The sequence below is a fragment of the Mesoplodon mirus genome, assembly GCF_964341445.2.
Source record: "Mesoplodon mirus genome assembly, chromosome: 1".
Taxonomy (NCBI): Eukaryota; Metazoa; Chordata; class Mammalia; order Artiodactyla; family Ziphiidae; genus Mesoplodon; species Mesoplodon mirus.
In genome coordinates, this window is record NC_138976.1 from 22,089,968 (window position 1) to 22,109,428 (window position 19,461).

Sequence of the window (19,461 nt, forward strand, 5' to 3'; positions counted from 1 at the left end):
ATGGCCTTTAGTAATCAGTTTTTGGTTTTTATTAATTTTATAATTACAGACTTTTAGAATAAGAATGCAAAATATGACGCTCTTCCTTATGTCTCTAATAAGGATAACACCTGTGCTATTTATTTTCATCCTGTCAATATCAAGTGTTATTTTGAACTAATTTACCTTTATCTGTTCAGTTCCATTTTATGAAAATAACCAGAGTTGTAAATTATTCTTGAAGAACTAGAAATTAGGTTAGAATCAAATTATAAAAACCAAACATTTCTAGAATTCACTGTCTTCTCTTGTATAAAAAATTAGGCTTTGGAGAGTTTTTTTGCACTCTAATAGTTCAATGACCCAATTAATCCATTTTAAAAGCTCTAAAAAAGACAGAGACCTTTAATTGCCACACTAATTGCGTTTGAATCCTTTGCCCTCATTCTTAATGAAGGCATATGACTTGATGTCTATTTGTAGATATTTATTTCTTAAAAAATATGCAGTGGGGCCTCCCTGGTGGCGCAGTGGTTGAGAGTCCGCCTGCCGATGCAGGGGATACGGGTTCGTGCCCCGGTCTGGGAGGATCCCATATGCCGCGGAGCGGCTGGGCCCGTGAGCCATGGCCGCTGGGCCTGCGCGTCCGGAGCCTGTGCTCCGCAACGGGAGAGGCCACAACAGTGAGAGGCCCGCATACCGCAAAAAGAAAAAGAAAAAAAAAAAAAAATGCAGTGTTTAAGATTCTAGTAAGTTTTTGTTGTTTCAAAGAAAGAAAAATGTGTACTAATATAACGATGACTAAGGTTAAAAATGAAGTGTGGAAAATGTGATGGAGTGTAGGTCCCCTAGCCTGTTCTAGGAGGGTGGCAGCCCTCTCAAGGGAGGAAATGTACTATTACAGAGGAATGCTTGGTTGGGAGGGTGAAGGGCATTATTGCCAGAAGACTTCAGGCTGCTCTCTTTAATCCCATTTTGTCAGAAATTTCAGAAGGCTTTTGGAAAGACTAGAAGGAAATATGTCAAAATGTCAACACACGTTCTGGCAGGACAGTGGGAATATTAGGTCATGTTTCTTCTTATTTTCCAAATTTTGGGGTTTCTTAATGAAATAACGAATTATTTTAAAATTTTAACTTTGGTGGTCACTCCACTATAAATTTGACCTTCACCATTAAATAGGAAAAAAACAGGCCTTTATATTTTTAATAAAACCTTTCATTGTTATTGGAGTTTTAATTATGACATGTTTTATGTTTCTGTTCTAAATAGACCTTTGCTCCAAGAAACTTTTTTCCAAAAATCCTTAGGCCCAAGTCAGACTCTTGTCTGCCTGACTGTTTACTTTTTGCTAAGCCTGTGCTTATTGGGACCATATGTTATCCTGAGCTATCTTTGCTCTTGATCAGCTGGATTTTCTGCCCTCGTGTGACCTTTGTGTTGGAGGATAGTAGAAAGTGGCAACAACTTAAGCACTTCAAAAGAGCACATCAGTATCACACAAGAGTCTCCCCCCCTTTTTTTCCTGCCTGTCCTCTCCATTCTAATGAGGCTGGGGACATAACAGAATCTTAGAAGAGGGGGTTGGCATGGTGTGGCATGGCAGAGAAGGGGTGTTGTGAGAAAGTCTCATGAGTGATTGGGCCCTCCCTCCAGTTAGTAGCTTCTAAGAAAGCAACTACAGCCTATAAACAAGGAATTTTTTTAACTTCGGAAACTTAATGGAATTTCTATATGTTTTTCAGAATTTTAAAGTCAAATGTTTAGAACTTTAAGACAGCTTTTCCCACATAGTATTAGAAAGCCAGCCCCACAATAGTCTTTTATGAAACTAAACTATAGTGATATAATATCACTATAATATCACTATATATCACAGTAATATCATATACCCTGTCACTGTTTTACGGATTAACAGTGATCAGTTTTGAACTTAAAGAATTGTTGGTAAGAGCTAAAGAGGACCTTTTTTATTCATTCATTTCTCCCCAATACTAATCCTACCTTCAATCAAAAAAGCTCTGCTTTCACATATACTGAAATTATATAGATTTCATTTAAAGAGATTATGTTGCATATATATATATATATATATATATATAACCATTGTATTTGATCTAGCTGCCTGAAATATAATATTTTTATGTCCTTGTCTCTTTTTTTTTTTTTTTTTTTTTTTTTTGCTGTACGCGGGCCTCTCACTGTTGTGGCCTCTCCCGTTGCGGAGCACAGGCTCCGGACGCACAGGCTCAGCGGCCATGGCTCACGGGCCCAGCCGCTCCGCGGCATATGGGATCCTCCCAGACCGGGGCACGAACCCGTATCCCCTGCATCGGCAGGCGGACTCTCAACCACTGCGCCACCAGGGAGGCCCTGTCCTTGTCTCTTTTGACTTAGCAGTCTAAACAGGCACTGATCAATGTAGTTGTATACTTTTTTTCCAGTCAACATCACTCTAGAATAGTAACATGCCCCTGCTGATTATCTCTATCACCAATTTATTAATTCTCTGGGCCCATAATGCTGCTTGGCAAATTTTTCCTTTTCTCTGGTATTTCTCAAATTGGCATTCTGAAATGTTAATATGTGGCATGAAAAAAAGTATTCTGTGCTCTGAGAAATCTGTCTACTTAGATCCCTTTTTAGGAGGTTAATGATGCATATTAACATATTAAAGCCTTCATAAAATCCTACAGAAAAGAATTCTCTTTAATTTTTTAATCCTTTGTTTCCCAATTTACTTGAACATGAAACATTTTCTCTTGAGGGATAGATATTAACAATTCATGAAACAGTGTTTCATAGAACAGAAGTTTGAGAAACATTTATAGTTGCCTCCTTTATTCTCTACCATGGCTGTTCAAGACCTCTACATCCTCACCTCGAGCCCAACACCATCTCAATCCTTTTTGTTTTCAGACCTAATCTCTACTTCACTGAGATAATGGAGGCTTACATGTAACATGTCCAAAACAAAATTCACTATCTTTTTATCATTTAACCTTACATTATAGGTATAATAATAGAATATAGCCCATAGGGTAATTGTGAGGGTTGAATGAGGTAATACATAAAGCAAGCAGTAAAATTCTGGCATGTAGAAAGTACACAGTACCTAGTAGCTATTACTAAATGACAGTCTCCCCTATTAGGCTGTAAGCTTCTTGAAGGCAAAAACCATGTTCTCCAGCACCGTCCTTGACTTGAAATAGGTACTCAGCAAAGGTTTGTTGAGTTAAAATGGATAGTAATAGTAATAATTGTTGAATAAATGGTTTGTGTAACCATCTGGCTTAGCTTAGTCATCATGTTTATTTAACAATAGGTAACATCAAGTGTTTATTTTTTCTCCCTAGGTGCACTGTGTTGTAATCATTCAAAGGATAACCAAATGTGCCGTGATGTATGTGAGCAGGTAAGCTTACATAATAATTGTAGAAGATATTATTTAGTATAATTGTTTTGGAGAAATCTGGGCAGCACTTAAAACAAGTGTTCAGAGTTCACATCACCAATAATGGAACAAATTAACGTGTGTCTGCTGACATGATGGAGCACAGTATCTTAAGTAGGATTCTTGCCCAAAATACATAACCTGAATCATGAGGAAACAATAGGGCAAACTCAGATTGAGGGATATTCCTCAGAACAACTGCCTGTACCCTTCAGAGGTATCAGTGTTATAAAAACAAAGGCTGGGCTTCCCTGGTGGCGCAGTGGTTGAGAGTCCGCCTGCCGAGGCAGGGGACGCAGGTTTGTGCCACGGTCCAGGAAGATCCCACATGCTGCGGAGCCGGCTGGGCCCGTGAGCCATGGCCGCTGAGCCTGCACATCCGGAGCCTGTACTCCACAATGGGAGAGGCCACAACAGTGAGAGGCCCGCGTACCACAAAAAAAAAAAAAACAACAAAAAACAAAGGCTAAGAAGCTTCTAGATTAAAGGAAACTAAAGAGACATGACAACTAAATGCTAGTGCATAATCCTGGATTGGGTCCTGGAATAAAAACAAAAAAAGATTGCTATAGAGGACATGATTGAGATAAATTGGTAAAATTTAAATATGTACTATAGGGACTTCCCTGGTGGTACAGTGGTTAAGAATCCACCTGCCAATGCAGGGAACACGGGTTCAAGCCCTGGTCCAGGAAGATCCCACATGCCATGGAGCAGCTAAGCCCGTGCGCCACAACTACTGAGCCTGCGCTCTAGAGCCCGTGAGCCACAACTGCTGAGCCTGTGCACCACAACTACTGAAGCCTGCGCTCCTAGAGCTCGTGCTCTGCAACAAAGGGAAGCCACTGCAACAAGAAGCCCGCACGCCGCAATGAAGAGTAACCCCTGCTCGCCACAACTAGAGAAAGCCCGCACGCAGCAATGAAGACCCAACACAGCCATAAATAAATACATACGTACATACATACATAATGTAATAATATTGTACCAGTGCTGTGATCTGAATTTGATGATTATATTGTGGTTAGCTAGGACGGTGTTCTTGTTCTTAAGAGATATGTGCTGGGATTTAGGAATGATCATGTCTGTAATGAATTCTAAATGTTTCATCAAAGTAATAGTAATAATGTGTATATGTAAAGAAAGTTAAAGCAAATGTTGCAAATGTTAGTAATGGGTGAATCTAGATGAAGACTGTTGGTGTTCATTGTACTATTCTGGAAACTTTTCTGTAGTTTTGAATTTTTCTGCTTGAGCCTTTTTAGGCAAGTTCCACTGAGACAGTAGCTGTTTGTGTCTTACCTTTCTTTCATCATCCTGATTGTGTAGTTCTAGCCTTACCACTTGAGAATTAACGACCTCAGTCATCTTTTGAGGAGTTTTCAAGTAATAACCTGGATTTTGTTACTTCTTAAAAATGAGAGCACTACCTAACTGGGATTAAAACTTCTCTCAAACAGTATTATGAATTTAGAAAGATTTTGCAAGATACTCTAAGTATAAAACAAAACAGCTCATCTAAATAGCTGCTAGAGGGTCTTCCCTGGTGGCACAGTGGTTAAGAATCCGCCTGCCAATGCAGGGGACACGGGTTCGAGCCTTGGTCCAGGAAGATCCCACATGCCACGGGGCAACTAAGACCGTGCGCCACAACTACTGAGCCTATGCTCTAGAGCCGTGAGCCACAACTGCTGAGCCCACGTGCCACAACTACTGAAGCCCACGTGCCTAGAGCCCGTGCTCCGCAACAAGAAAAGCCACCACAATGAGAAGCTTGCGCACCGCACCGAAGAGTGGCCCCCGCTCGCCACAAGCAGAGAAAGCCCACGCGCAGCAATGGAGACCCAACACAGCCAAAACAAACAAATAAATAAGTAAATTTATTTAAAATAATAAAAATAAATAGCTGCTAGAGAATTCATGTCAAAACACTATAGCAGATTAGGTTTTCTGCAAGTTTACTGCCAGAACAATAGCTTTTGAAAGCAAAAATGGCCTCTTGATGGTTTCACCATAAGGGAGCTTTTAAAGTAGCTCTTCTACTTTTGGAAGCACTGCTTTCCTGACTTTTTGCTTTGTTTCCTCTTGTTTTTTCCACTAAGGTTCCATAGGGTAAATGATTTTTATGAGGCACCTGCAACAGGCAAGGTCGAATTTCTTAAAATATGAAGTGCTAGAAATTCTATAATTTAGCATATTAAGTGAATACTGTAGTCATCCTAATTTAAAAAAACATTCTTCCCTGACCAAGTTCTTAACTAATTGAGAAATAAGGCAAAGGAGTAAGGCAGGTAAAACCCCAAATATTACTTTTATTACTAGTTACATAGATGCTGAATGTAGCATTTATCTCCAGGTACACACTAAACTACAGAATTAGACTTACTCCCAGAGGAGGAGAGGTAAGGGTTGGGTTATATATGTTCACTTTCCCCTGCCAAACTCGGCAGTCAGATGAGTCAGTCATCGCAATCACGGGAGAAGTGAGGGAGGCCAGGGTGCTAAAATTGGTAGAGCTCACTGAAAATGAAAGGAATTACCAGGAGTGAGGAATCATTATTTCTTCAACCAGTAGGAAATGAAGGGTGGTGTTCTGCTGATATTTAGGTTTTGAGTTGGAGTGAATACTAGTGCCCTTGATGGCTGTGGAAAGTTAGGAAAAAGATGGTGGGGGGATGAGTTGCTGAATTATCAGTGAAAACCACTGTGTGAAGACAGTTGAAGATTTGGAGTTAAAACTTTTAGAATTTGAATTTAGATAAGAAGTCAGGACTGATGTTTTATAATAGCACAATAAGGTGTCAGATGCCATATAATTCAAGAAGTTTGAGATCTGAGAAAAGTCCCTCAGTTTTAAAAAGAAGACTTTTAGAGGAGATATTCTAGAACAGAGACTTCTGTTTGCTTCGTTTGTGCTGAATCCCCCAGTGCTTAGAATAGTGCCTAACTCAAAACTCTGCTTCTTCCAATTCCACTACAAATGTGATGTGCTTCCTCCTTCCCTCCTTCTCTCCCTTCCTTCCTCCCTCCCTCCCTTCCTTTCTTCCTGACGTTTTTTTATTCTTTCTTGCCTTTCGTTGTTGTCTTTTCCCCTTTCTTTTTCTTTTCCTTCTTCTTTTTAATCTTTTTATGATGGTAATTTTCAAATATATACAAAAGTAAAGAGAAATACAGTAAACTCCCATATTCAGCTTTCTCATTGTTAAGTCAAGGCCAGTTGTGTTTCATTTACACTCCCATCTACTCCCCCCGCTCCGCGCGCATTATATTGAGGCAAATTTATATTGAAACAAATCCCAGTTGTCATATCATTTGCTCCATAAATTTTCAGTCTGTATCTATAAATTATAAGTATTCGCTTAAAAAATAACCATATTACCATTACCACTTTAAAAATGTAATACTCAAATATCTAGTTATTTTTCAAATTTATTAACTGTTTAATAAGTTTCATTTCATAAGTTTGAATCAGGATCCAAGTGAGATATAAGCATTGCAATTGTTTTTTAAAGATCTTTTAATATGGGTTTCTCCTTGCAGTTTATTTAATGGATAAATCTGGTCATTTATCCTATGGAGTTTCCCACAGTCTGAATCATGCTGTTTGTAGCCCTATGGTATCATTTAATGTGTTCCTCTTTCCTCTGTATTTCTGTAATTGGTAGGTAGATTTAAGAGCAGAGCTTCCCAATAGAATTTTCTTCAGTGATCAAAGTATTTTATATCTGTATGATCCAGTAGGGAAACTGCTAGCTCTGTGTGCACAGTAAACACTTGAAATGTGCTTCAAGAGACTGAGGAACTGAATTTTAAATTTTATTTCATTTTCATTGATTTAAGTTTAAATTTAAATAGCCACGCATGGCTGGCAGCTACCTTATGGGGTAGAACCAGAGGCTTGATCAAATTCAGGTTAGGTTTTGTTTTTGTTTTGTTTGGCAAGTCTTACTCAAATAGTATTGTGTCTGGTTGTCTCTTTGTAATGTTAGCAGCCATTGTTAATAATTGCCTCAGTGCATTAATTCACTAGGAGTTGCAAAATGGTGATATTCTAGCTCTCTTCATTTATTAATTATAGTTTGTGGTTTGGGAGAAAAATGGCTGTTAAAAGTAACTGGAGGGCTTCCCTGGTGGCGCAGTGGTTGAGAGTCCGCCTGCCGATGCAGGGGACGCAGGTTCGTGCCCCGGTCCGGGAGGATCCCACATGCCGCAGAGCGGCTGGGCCCGTGAGCCATGGCCGCTGAGCCTGCGCGTACGGAGCCTGTGCTCCGCAACAGGAGAGGCCACAACAGTGAGAGGCCCGCGTCACAAAAAAAAGAAAAACTAACTGGAGATAAATCCTTTTTCATTGTCGTTAGCATTCATAGACTTTACAATCTTGACTATTTGCAGGTAATAATATATGTAATGATTTAAATTTACAGAGACATTAAATTACAATTGCATTAATTAAAGTTGTATTTGGAAGTGAGCCAACTAGCCTGATGAGTGAATTTGTCAACCCCTTAGCAGCTTTATTTAAAAGATGGCTTTTTCTCTATTTTATGGAATTCTGTGGAGAAGTTTTTGCTATAATGCTGTTCACAAAGTTGTTCTTCACCAATATAAAGGGTATGGCATAGTCTATTTTTCACTGTGGTCAGTTGACTAAAAGCAGTTTGTAGGACAGTTTAGAATAAATTTATTGTTTTTTCTTCCTTTTCTGTTTTTTTTTTTTTTTTCTCCCCTATACCCTATCAGGTTAACAGCCTGGTTTTCTCCATTTTTGATCATTAGACTTGCCGTATTTAGATTTTGTTGATTATTTGCCAAGCTAACCAACCTTTTAAGAAATACTACCTCACCTTAATTTAGATCTTTCCAAAGGTTTTCCGTTTATAAAGGGAAATTGGAAAATATTCTAGACAATTCATAAATCTAGAGGATAATAAGTTTACCTCCTCTATTTTCTTGTTGAAAAAATGCCACAAAACTTTTTTTTTTTTTTTTTGTCAAATAGATATTCTCCTCAAAAAGTGAATCCCGACTAAAACATCTGTTGCAGCGAGCCCCAGATTATTGCCCTGAAACAATGGTAGGTCTTATTTAACTGAACTATGGAAGCTTTTGTCTAATGAAGCACTCTAATGAGTTTAGATTTAGCAAATTTTTCAGTGTGATTGGGGTTTGTGGTCAAAGTAAAATGTTAGATTTAACTAGGTACTTTAAAAAGATCTTCACACAAATTGCTAGATAGAATATTGTTTTTCATCTTTCATTGTTTATTTTATACCTATGATGTAGGTATATGATATATTCCAGTCTTTAAATTTCATTATAATAGTTTATCTGGAATTGGGAATTTTACTTATTATCATATTTTGACAATTTTATGAAAACCATAATAACTCTTACATATATTTTGGTTTTTAAAAAGTTGGATTTGGGGTAAGGGAAAATGTGTGACTTCTCATTACTTCTGTCTTCCCATTTTCTGGTATATTATAGATACATTGCATGCCTGTCTGAATCATGTAACTTAAAATGCCTCTAATGCGTGGGCCATCCTCAACGTTTGGGGTACTCATGAGCCAGGCTAAGAAAGTCTGAGCTGGCATGAGGGAGCCTCCTTAGATAAGGTAGCTTGGGTTAAATGGGGGGGAAGGTTGATGATCAAACAGTTCTGACTGACATATTTTCCTTTAGTCACTCAACAGGTACTTTTATCTCTGTGCTTGGAAACAGTTATCCCAGTAAGCATCCTGAGTAACCATATTTGTCCTTAGTACTCTCAGATGGGAAGATGGGAAAACAGCAAGCAGCATTTTTACATCTCAGTTCTATTTTTTCTTCCCTGAATAGCTGGTTGATACTCATATAGTTCTAGATCATTGATTGTATAGACACAAACATAATCAAATTAGCTATACATAATTTCTGTAGAAATTTTCATATTTAGAAACTGGTTATCTACATAAAAGTCTTTTGGTGATTACAATTTTAGGTTGACATTTGGAGTTGTATGAATTCATCTTTGCCAGGTAAGCAATAGAACTGCAACATTTAGCGCTTTATTTTTTAAAACTTATTTTGTGATTGTAAAATCTGTGTCATAGTCCTGTAACCTAATGTTTACCCTTGAATTTCTATCCTCTCCTTCCTGTAGGCACCCAAATTTTCAAATGTATAATTAATTCTCATTCACTCAGTCCTTAATGGTACTCTTGACTCCACTTCTACCATTCTATTGAAACTGGTCTTTGAAAGATCACCAGGATCTCTTGGTTCCTAGATCTTATGGCTTTTTCTCAGTACTTATTCTCTTTGACTTCCCTGTGACACTTGATATGATTGACCACTCCCTCCTTGTGACTTCACCTTGGCCTTGTGACTTTGCCCTCTCTTATCCCCACCTCCCCCACACACCGTCCCCCCCATAACTGCCACAGTTATTTCTGTGTGTGGTCCTCTTCCCTTCTCTCTCCACATTCACCCTGGTAACCACATTCCTTCCCAGAACTGTTATCTAATCAGCTCTGGGAAGATAACTTTCAAGTCCAAGTCATTGTTCATGACCTCTAGACGTCTTTACCTGGATCTATGCATCCAGGTGGCATCTGAAGTGCCAATTCAAAACAAAACTCATAACTGCTTTCTCTTGTGAGTGACACTGTAGACTGGAAGCCCTCAAGTCATTATCTCTGATAGCTTTTTCTTTTTAGCTCATTGACTCTCTTCTTGTAAAATCTTGCGTCTATCCTCACTATTCCTAGTTCAAGCCTTTATGATTACACCTTTGGGGTAGATTATTGCAATAACCTTGTAACTGGTGTTTCAGTACACCATAGCTGTCCTCCCCACCCCTTTCAAAAAAAATCCCTCCGGGGATATCCACTTCCATCGGAATAAAGGCCAAACTCCCTAGCCTGGCATTCATGGTCTCCTAGGATTAAGGCTCATTTTCCAGTCCTGGTTAAAGCCAGTGCCTTGAAAAAAAGGGAGTATATCATATGTTTCTCTGAATTCTGAAGGCTCTCACACTGTTTGAAGTTTTCATTTCAAACAAATTGGACTATTTGCTTCCTAGAATTGCCCACGTCCTTGCTTGTTCTCCCAGTTCTCCCTCTCCCTAGTGTCTGCAATTATATATATGTGTGTATTGTTCCTACCAAATTGTAATCTCCATAAAGGGATAAATCATATATTTATCTATCTAATAGCCCACAAAATACCTAATAGAGTGCCTTGTACATAATAGGGGTTCAGTGAATGTAAGTGCTTGTTGAATAATTTAATATTTTCTAAGAGGCACTGGATATGTGAAAACAGCAGTAAAATGCATTATGGTATAAAAGTTCACAGAGTTTATGACCTACATTGATTCCATTCAAAGTTCTTTCTAGAATATCAGTGATTCTGAATAGCAACAAAGATTGAGAGGAAACTAACTATCCTAGGCAATGGGACTAGATGGGAGTCTGTTGCCCCTTATATCATTAAAACATGTAGGGTTATAGAAGCTTATGATATGCAGGATTTTTAGCCAGTTTTAACCATTGGGATGGTTTATGATTATATTTTGAGAGCTTTGTCTGTCCATGGGCCATTTGTTTGCTTTTGTTCGGTTTGTTTTTTAGCAGAATACTTCTATTTATTATATTAGGTCTTAGTTTCGTGTAGAGAACTATGTTACATATTGCCTTGAATCCCTGACATTTTAAAAAAATGGAAATAATAATCTAATGTACATGTGGATTTGCAGATCTATGTATTATATGGAAGCAGCATAAAGCATTTCTTAGAGATAAGAAGGAATTTGCAGCATTCCTACAAGTGAATCTTTTCTTTTTTCATAATTATTACTTATATCTCCTAATTTTATCCTAGGAGTTATTCATTGACACTTATTATTGCAAAAAGGGATCTGAAAATTGCATTAGAACACTTTGTAATTTTATCACCTTTTGGTATCACTGTAATTTGGTTGGAGAAATAGAGCTATGCATAAATTGAACCAGAATAGTCATTTTGCCCCACAATAAAGTGTACCCATCAAAGTCAGTCATGGCTCACAGGAGATGTTCCTGTCTGTTTACTAAGTATCAGTTTTTAAACAGCATCGTGTGTTTTATGCTATTCTAGGTACTTAATATTTTGAATGTTGGAATGCAATAATACTCATGCCCTTTTTTATTTGTTGGCTTACTAAGTTAAATTGGAATCCTTTCCTCTTCTGGTTCATAGTCCAAAGGTGAAGAAAGCCTCTCATTGCTTTCCTTAGCCTGTATGTCCTCTAGAGATTCTGTTTACCTAAGAGTGAGAATGAGCTAAAGAGAGTTTAGGGTGGGCAGGGAGAAGAGGGAAAAAAACAAAGGACCTGGTAATTATGCTATGAGGGACCCTGAGAAGACTGATAGCATTGAGAGTAAGGGTGGGAGGAGGGGCTTCATACTTTGAGACCCTGCTATCTAAGCTAGCTTTCTTATGGACACCTGCTTTGACTTGTAGTGGTATCCACGAACCAGTTTGGCACTCTATTTGTGTTTGTCACTACTTATGACCAAAACATTTGAACATTTTGTTTTTAAGGTGTGTTTAAGAAGTCTGATGGCTGGGTTGGCTTAGGCTGCTGTGAACTGGCTATTACCTTGGAGTGTCGACAGGCATGCAAGCAGGTAACACTTGGCAATCAGGCTCTTAAGCAGCGTGGAGTAGAGTTTCAGTTTTGGCTGTGTCTTGGACCTAACCTACCTCATATCTTTGGAGAGGTGACCCATAAAAGCTGCAAATTTAGCATTTCTTACATGGACCATTTCCTTTTAGACATGCTGCTTTTTCAGTTATGGCTGCTGCATGTAAGACCCTCAGCCTTCTCTTATTCTTTCTTAACTTCTCTCTTCCACACAAAGAAAGAATATTATAGGAATCAAGGCCTTTTGTGTTCTGCCTATGGTCATGCTTAGTCTATGCTGAATGACTCCAAATGGTCGTGTAAATTTCAGGCATGCTTGGATGAGAGCAGTTGACACAGTTGGCTTATTTTGCTTTCATCTTCCCTCTGTCTTTCATCATAGGTTTACTCTGAGTATGTTCTTTTATACCTTCTCTGCTCCTAAGGTGAGCATGACTCCTACAGTGAATTATGACTTCTCTTTGATTTGATATATCTCAGGTCCAATTCAAGTTAGACCCCTGAACTCTTCCTCACTGTGTATATTTTCATAGTGGTTCCTCAGAGTGCTGTGGAAAAACTGGTCTCCTGGCTCCTCATACTCCAAATGGTGGGAGTATGGAAAACTGGGAAATTTAAGTGTCCCTAAAACTAAACTGGAAAGCCTTCTCTTATTTCCTCCTTCTAGTGACTGGTCTCTAGACAGGAGTATATGAGACATGGTGATGCCTTCGCTTTCATACAGACCACTGAGCCACACTCTTTGGGCAGCACATAGCCTAGCTATCTGCTGTTCTCCTCCAGGCATTGAGATGAAACTGAGTTGTAGAGCATTTGATCTGTAGTACATCTAGTGGGCCACAGAATAGTTGCCAGTCCGTTCTGCTTTTTGCTTTCCTTGTCCTCATCAGCAGGTCTATTCAGAATTGCATGAGCCTAGGTGATAGAACAGGAAGAAATAGAACAAGGAACCAGAGTCCATGGCTCTGGAACTGCGTCTCTAAATGAGGATTATCATCATGTGGAAGAACAGCCACCCCTCAGCAGATTTGTTTTGGCTTGTTTTTTATAGAAAGTGTATACTTAAATGTAGTAAATAACTTTCTGTTTTTCTGTGTGTCAGTTTCCTCATCTGTAGAAGGAATAATATCTTCTACATAAACTTGTTAAGGAAATTACATAAAAATAACTTATTAATTGCCTGGCATTGCCTTTCCCTCTTTAGTTGTCTCCTCTGTTATATATGGATCTTGGCTCATATGGGAACTTAAAACATGAAGAGTTAAAGAAAAAGTAAACTATAAATGCCCTAGCAAAGCTTCACAAGAAAATTCACTGCAGCAGAGCTTCGGAGCTTCACAAGAAAATGTGCTACAGAATGGAATTCAGCTTTTAAAAAAAAGTCCTCTGATTTACATTTCCTTCAAAGTTATCTAGTTTCTGAAATAACAAAAGGACTGTGTCATTATGTGAGATTAAAGCCATAAAAGTTAGAGTGAAATTCTAGCATATCTGGAGCTAATGTTTGTTTAATGTGGATTAAATAAATTAATGCAGAAATTTGTTATTTTTTAGGCATCTTCAAAAAATGATATTTCCAGAGTTTGCAGAAAAGAATATGAGGTATGCATTTTATTTAACAAATTTGGATAGACTAATTAGATATTATCAGAATTGATAAAATCACTCAAATTTTAAAAATGAATTCATTGTTAAATAAATTGCCTTTTACTTTACAGAAAATATGGCGTTGAGAAAAATGTCCTTTACCTTTTTTAGAAATGTTATAATTTTAATTAACTTGTTGAAATTAAACGTTAATTTGAAAGACATGCCTAAATCACATATACAGAGGATTTAACCTATAATGTTTTCATAATAAAGCAACTGGTTGTATCCAAGGTTGTAAAATAGTTTTTCTTAGGTTCCATATCCTCTTTTGCCCCTCTTCCTATACCTTGATCCATCCAGGTATCCACCTTTATATCAACTACCTCTAATTGGAAGAAACAAAATCACATTGCTAGTGTGAGTAGCTTCAGACTTTCCTAGCATCTTAGATTTGGGGGGGAAAGGTACATACCAAATTACAAAGGCTGTATTAAATCTGAAGGACTCTTGTCTTCCAATGGTGGTGTTTCAAGCACTGTGGTATCTAGATTGGGCGTGGGGGGGACAGGGGGACACAGGTTGAGGAGGGGCAGAGGTAGAGGAGGTATTTCACACCAGGCAAATATGTACAAAAAATTGTCCCTAATGTGATAAAGCTCCTCACTGGGACTACTTTGTTCAGTTCCTAGAACTTCATTGTTAAGTATGACAATATTATTATTTTTTATAGTGTAAGACCGTGTAATTAAGCATACTTAAGCACATATGCCTCATTCATCATTTGTATGTATAAACATTGAGATTCCTATTGCTTTTAATAGTCTGTATTCTCTTGGAGAAGAAAGGTAGAACAACTCTCTTAACTGCTTCTAGATTATAGTTCTGATTTTTTTTTCTTTTCTCAAAGCCTGTAATTATATCTCTCAATTAATATTTTGGAATTGGAAAAATCTTATTTATCTTTTGTTCCTTTGTACTATTGCTAAGTTATATCTGTTTCTCTGAAGACAAATTTCCAAATTAACTGCAACTCTTCTCTGTTCTTATTGAAAAGAGCCTTTCTACAAAGAAGTAAAAGATCTTTCTTTTTTTTCTTATCTCTCTACCTTTGAAATAACTAGTTTTAGTTTCCCTTAAACAAAGTGGCTAACTGTGATAATTCCTTCTTTTCTCCCACATGATGTCTGACACTGTCCATCTCCTGTAGCCTGTCCTCCATTATTTTAGTGTGCTTCCTTCTCTTGTCTGGATTTCTGCATTGCCCTAGGAAGTCTGCCAGTATGTTGTTGATGAAGGACGGGACAGGAAAGGTAAGAGAGATAAACACTGTCCTATGAGAGAAATACTAAGAGTAGTTTACCTTTTCCAGTCTATCCTCCCCTATTTGGCCTAGAATTAAGCAACTATCTTCCAAAAATATACATGCCAAGAAGGTTCTTTCGCATATATATAAACGTAAAAAATATATATGTAATATATATATGTAAAGTATACATGTGGTTTTTTTATATATGTGTGTTTTATATATATATAAAACTGACTGTACAAATTATTCAAGATAACTCAAGATTCAATTTGATTTTTTATGTTATTTAGAAATAAAAAGAGAGGCAAGAGCACTTTAACACAGAAAGAAGTTTCTGCATTATAAGCCCCAAATAACAGTCACTCTCACTGAATTGTTAAAGTCTAGTCTAGACATAATGGCTATTTGTTATAAAGTGAATTGCGTAACATTGGTGTAGTGCAACCTATTTTAACTGGATTAGTTGCTTATCAACATTAGAATAATTTATAAAACTAGGCTTTTGGTACCTTTTCCTTAATACTGGAGTGGTCCCTGGAAGTGAACTTCCAGATGTGTAAGCTATTCCTTTAGGCTTACAACTTTAGGGGTTAATAACATTTACCCTGAAGGATGGTGTTGTGTAGTTTGACTAGAGATTCAGAGAATGAGCGGTTATATTTGAAGGAGCTAATGTTTATCTTTACTGATAAGCTGCTGCAGAATCCCCTTTGAGGGGATTTCCTCAGAAATTTACTTACATGAATAAAGTTTAAAATTTTTATGCCATTTAAGATTGTTTTGTTCCAACCAAGCTAAGATAAACTAGTGAAATGTAAAGCATTTTATGTCTGATTTTATAGTATCTGGTTTCTTTTTTATGCAAATAAACAAATATTTATTGAATAGTGAGAGGCAGTTTTATTATATTAGAAAGAAAACAAACTTTTGGGAATTCCCTGGCGGTCCAGTGGTTAGGTCTCCATGCTTCCACTGCAGGGGGCATGGGTTCGTTTCCTGGTCGGGGAGCTAAGATCCCTCATAGCTGCGCAGCGTGACCAAAAATATATAAATAAAATAAAATTATCTTAAAAAAAGAAAGAAAACAAACTTTGGAGTCAGACCTAGGTTAGAATTATGGTTAAGCTACATACAGCTCAACTTCAAATACTAAAGAATTATACCTGAGTCAGGATAGTTAAAATATGTACTGAACGTGCAAGAACTCAAGGAAATTGGAAAGCAGACTGAGCATGTTGGGAGTTAACAGGGAAAACTTTGCAAAAGAGAGGCCTGAAAGGATTGGTATAATTTGGGTTAGAAGACTGGATCAACAGCATGTTAGCAAAAATGCACATGACTGAGGTGGGAGGTAAAAAAGAAGATAGGCCTATTTTGGGCTGAGAATCTGCTTGGATAGGCAAAGTGGGACCAGATCCTGGAAAAATGATATTTTGGGGCTCAGCCCATTATTAAGTAGAGGGAGATGATAAAGATTCTGTGATAGGAGACCAACAAAACAAATAAAAGTCCAGTATTTTAGAAAGCTTCAAGTCTTAGGTATGTGCAGGCTAAGTTTTAGATCCCCCAAATTCCTCTAACTTAGCTAAAAACAAATAAGGCCCACAACTAGGATGATAGCAATAGAATCGAGTATTTGGGAATAAATCAGAGATTTGAAGGTAGAGTCCATCATTCAGGATTTGTTATAAAGGATTGAATATAGGAGATGATGTTCAGGGAAATATAAAAAACAATTAGTGAATTGGAAGATAGGACTAAAGAAGTTATATGGAAAAGCAGCGCAGGATAGACTGAAAGAGAGTTTAAGGGACATGGAGGATAGAGGAAGTATTCTAATTGGAATACTCAAAGAAGAAGAAAGAATATGGGACAGAGGCAGTGTTTAAAGAAGCCCAAGAAATCCCCAGCAGGATTTTTTTTTAAATCCATACGTTACAGACATATGTCATAGCCACAGGTCTTAAAAGCAGTCAGGAAAAAAAGACATTGTCTTCAAAGGAGGTCAACAGCTGATTTTTCAGTAGCAATAGAGGAAGCCAGGAACAGTGGAATGATACCTAAACTGTTCTGAGAGAAAATAACTATCATATCCAGCGAAAATATTTTTCAAGAAAGAAGGCAAAATTAAGGTATTTTCAGACGACAAAAACAGGGAATTGCCAGTACTGGACCCTTGCTAGAAATCCTTCTTTAAAGGAAGTTCTAAAATATCTATAATTATTTGAGATGCAAAGGAAAATGAGAACAATAAAGATACAAAGTGACTAAGTTAAAACACACACAGGTTGTATAAAACAGTAATAATTTATTATTGAGTTTAAAAAAAGAGAGAAAATACACAGCAAAGATAGCATATACATTGGGAAGGGATTTTAAAGAAATTGAAGTATATTGTTAGGTCTTTTTAAGTGTAAAAACCCATATCTCAGAGGTAGTTAGGAATACCAGACTAAAGATGAGAGATCATGCCCAAAGACAACCATGAAGTAACCCTCGAACATTGAGAGTGAAAGAAAGCTCTATGAAAGAAAAAATATAGAAAAAAATAGAAAGCTGATTTTGAAAATCGTTTTTAGGGAACGGAAAGAGAAGGAGCCATATACTGATCTGACATTCAGTGAGAATATTAGATTGAGATACTCCAAGAAAAAGAGAAATTCTTATTAGTGAAAGTGTTCAAAGCAAAGATTTACTGGATAAATACATTGTGGAGGGGATTTCTGCAATGGACAGGAGATTTGGCTCTTCTCCCATCTTTGCAGTTCTCTTATTCTGACTCATACCTATGAAAGAGTACTTCCTTTAGAAATTGAGAATACTTCTTTTAGAATCACACACACATTTGGTTAGAGCTATCAAAATCAACCAGTGGCTTGATAACTCCATCACAGATGTGTTCAAGTGTCATGGGCATGCTTGGTTCTAGGTTAGCCATGCATTTTCACAGGCTTGGTCTTGGCCCATCTAGAAGTATTTATCAGGCCACATGCACTCGTGGATGTATGATACTAGACCAGGGATGATATTTAAAATATTAAACAACTGGAATGACAGGCACCAACAATCAGAACAAATGCTGGATATAAACTAGAGCCATACTAGTTTAGCCATACTAGGGCAAATTGGCTGATTAGAACTAAAGTAAAAACTTAATCATGTTTTCCATGAGGTGTGAGACATCTAGTGTAATACTTTTTGCATAGTCTTTTTCTACAGCTGGCTGAAAACATTTTCTTCTAGCCACCAAGACGGTGGTTAAAAACAAAAATTGGTTGTTGATAGTGATTTTCTTGAATGTCAGAATAAACATCAAGATGATATGAGGCTGGTGTATTTCCAGAGACCTGGCAGTGTCTGTAACATGATGAGACAAATTTTAGTTTCAGGTTCATAAACCCATTTCATACCTTTATGTCACACCTTACCTGCCATTCTGTAACATAATGGGCATAAATATATATATACCTTTCCATTTGCTGCATGAGCCACTGAAGTACAGTGTTCCAAATTTGTCCTCAGACTTTTGTGCTTTTACTGTTTTGTTCCTTCTTTCACAGATCCTTCTCTACGCTTTTCTTTATATTGTTTTCAGAAATGTGGTTTTCAATTCTCTCCTTTCTTCGTAGCTTTCTTCAATCCAGTTATTTGATGTTATTTCATTAAGGAAGTTGAGAAACTATGAAGGAAAGTCAGTAGGAGATATTTTTGTGAGGATTTGCTTTTTTTTTTTTAAGCTTAATCCATTTAAGTTTTAAACTAAACTGTTGCTAAAGAAAACTAAAATAATGTTCTGTCCTGGGGCTCTGGTTCTCTGAGAATGCCGAGATAAAATTAAGACTCTGAAGATATTAAAAAGAGGCTCTAAGAACCACAAAAACAAAGATGGTCAGCCTTGTGAGTGCCAGGCTCGGTTCTGTCAGCACTATCCTATCAACACACAGCTAAATGCATAAGAGAAGAGTGCAGGTATGTGTTAAATTTTATTTTTTGAATATTCACATGTTCAAAATTCTAAACAGTATACAATAAAAAGTCTCTTTCCTACCTCTTATACCACAGCCACCCAGTTCCTAAGGTCACCAGAGATATTTTATGCACATAAAAGTAAATATGTATATATAGTCCTCTTCTACCCTTCTACCCTTCTACACAAATGGTAGCTTACCACACACTTTGTGGTACCCGTGGATTCCAGTGTTTGGTGCATATTTATGTATGTCTGTATGGGCTGTCCAGTGTATCCTCAGGAAATGTCGCAATAAAATGTTCTGTTTTAAAGATTTCTATGTTTTAGTTTTATTTTGTTCCTTTTCTCTCAAATTAACCTTGATTCTAGATTTACTACCAGAAGCATAAAGGAAAAGGGATGAAAAAATAGTCCTAAAAATTTAGACCTAGGAGGGCAGGGATGTAGGACCAGCAGGATTCTCTGGACAGCTAGAGGCCTTCTGTGCCTCG

General features: G+C 37.4%; 1 protein-coding gene across 3 annotated transcripts in view; it reads left to right on the forward strand.

The window, feature by feature from the left end:
* Nucleotides 1-19,461, forward strand: part of RECK (reversion inducing cysteine rich protein with kazal motifs) — a 77,314-nt gene that overhangs the window by 6,939 nt on the left and 50,914 nt on the right. Inside the window, exons 2-6 of one of the 3 annotated variants that reach the window (XM_082624372.1) lie at nt 3,336-3,394; nt 8,433-8,507; nt 9,417-9,453; nt 12,002-12,087; nt 13,659-13,706. In XM_082624372.1, coding sequence (XP_082480498.1) covers nt 3,336-3,394; nt 8,433-8,507; nt 9,417-9,453; nt 12,002-12,087; nt 13,659-13,706 — 305 coding nt within the window. Of the gene's footprint in view, nt 1-3,335; nt 3,395-8,430; nt 8,508-8,920; nt 9,052-9,416; nt 9,454-12,001; nt 12,088-13,658; nt 13,707-15,351; nt 18,970-19,461 lie in introns of those variants that run through there. The other 2 variants (XM_082624373.1, XM_082624375.1) reach the window with 2 other exon arrangements.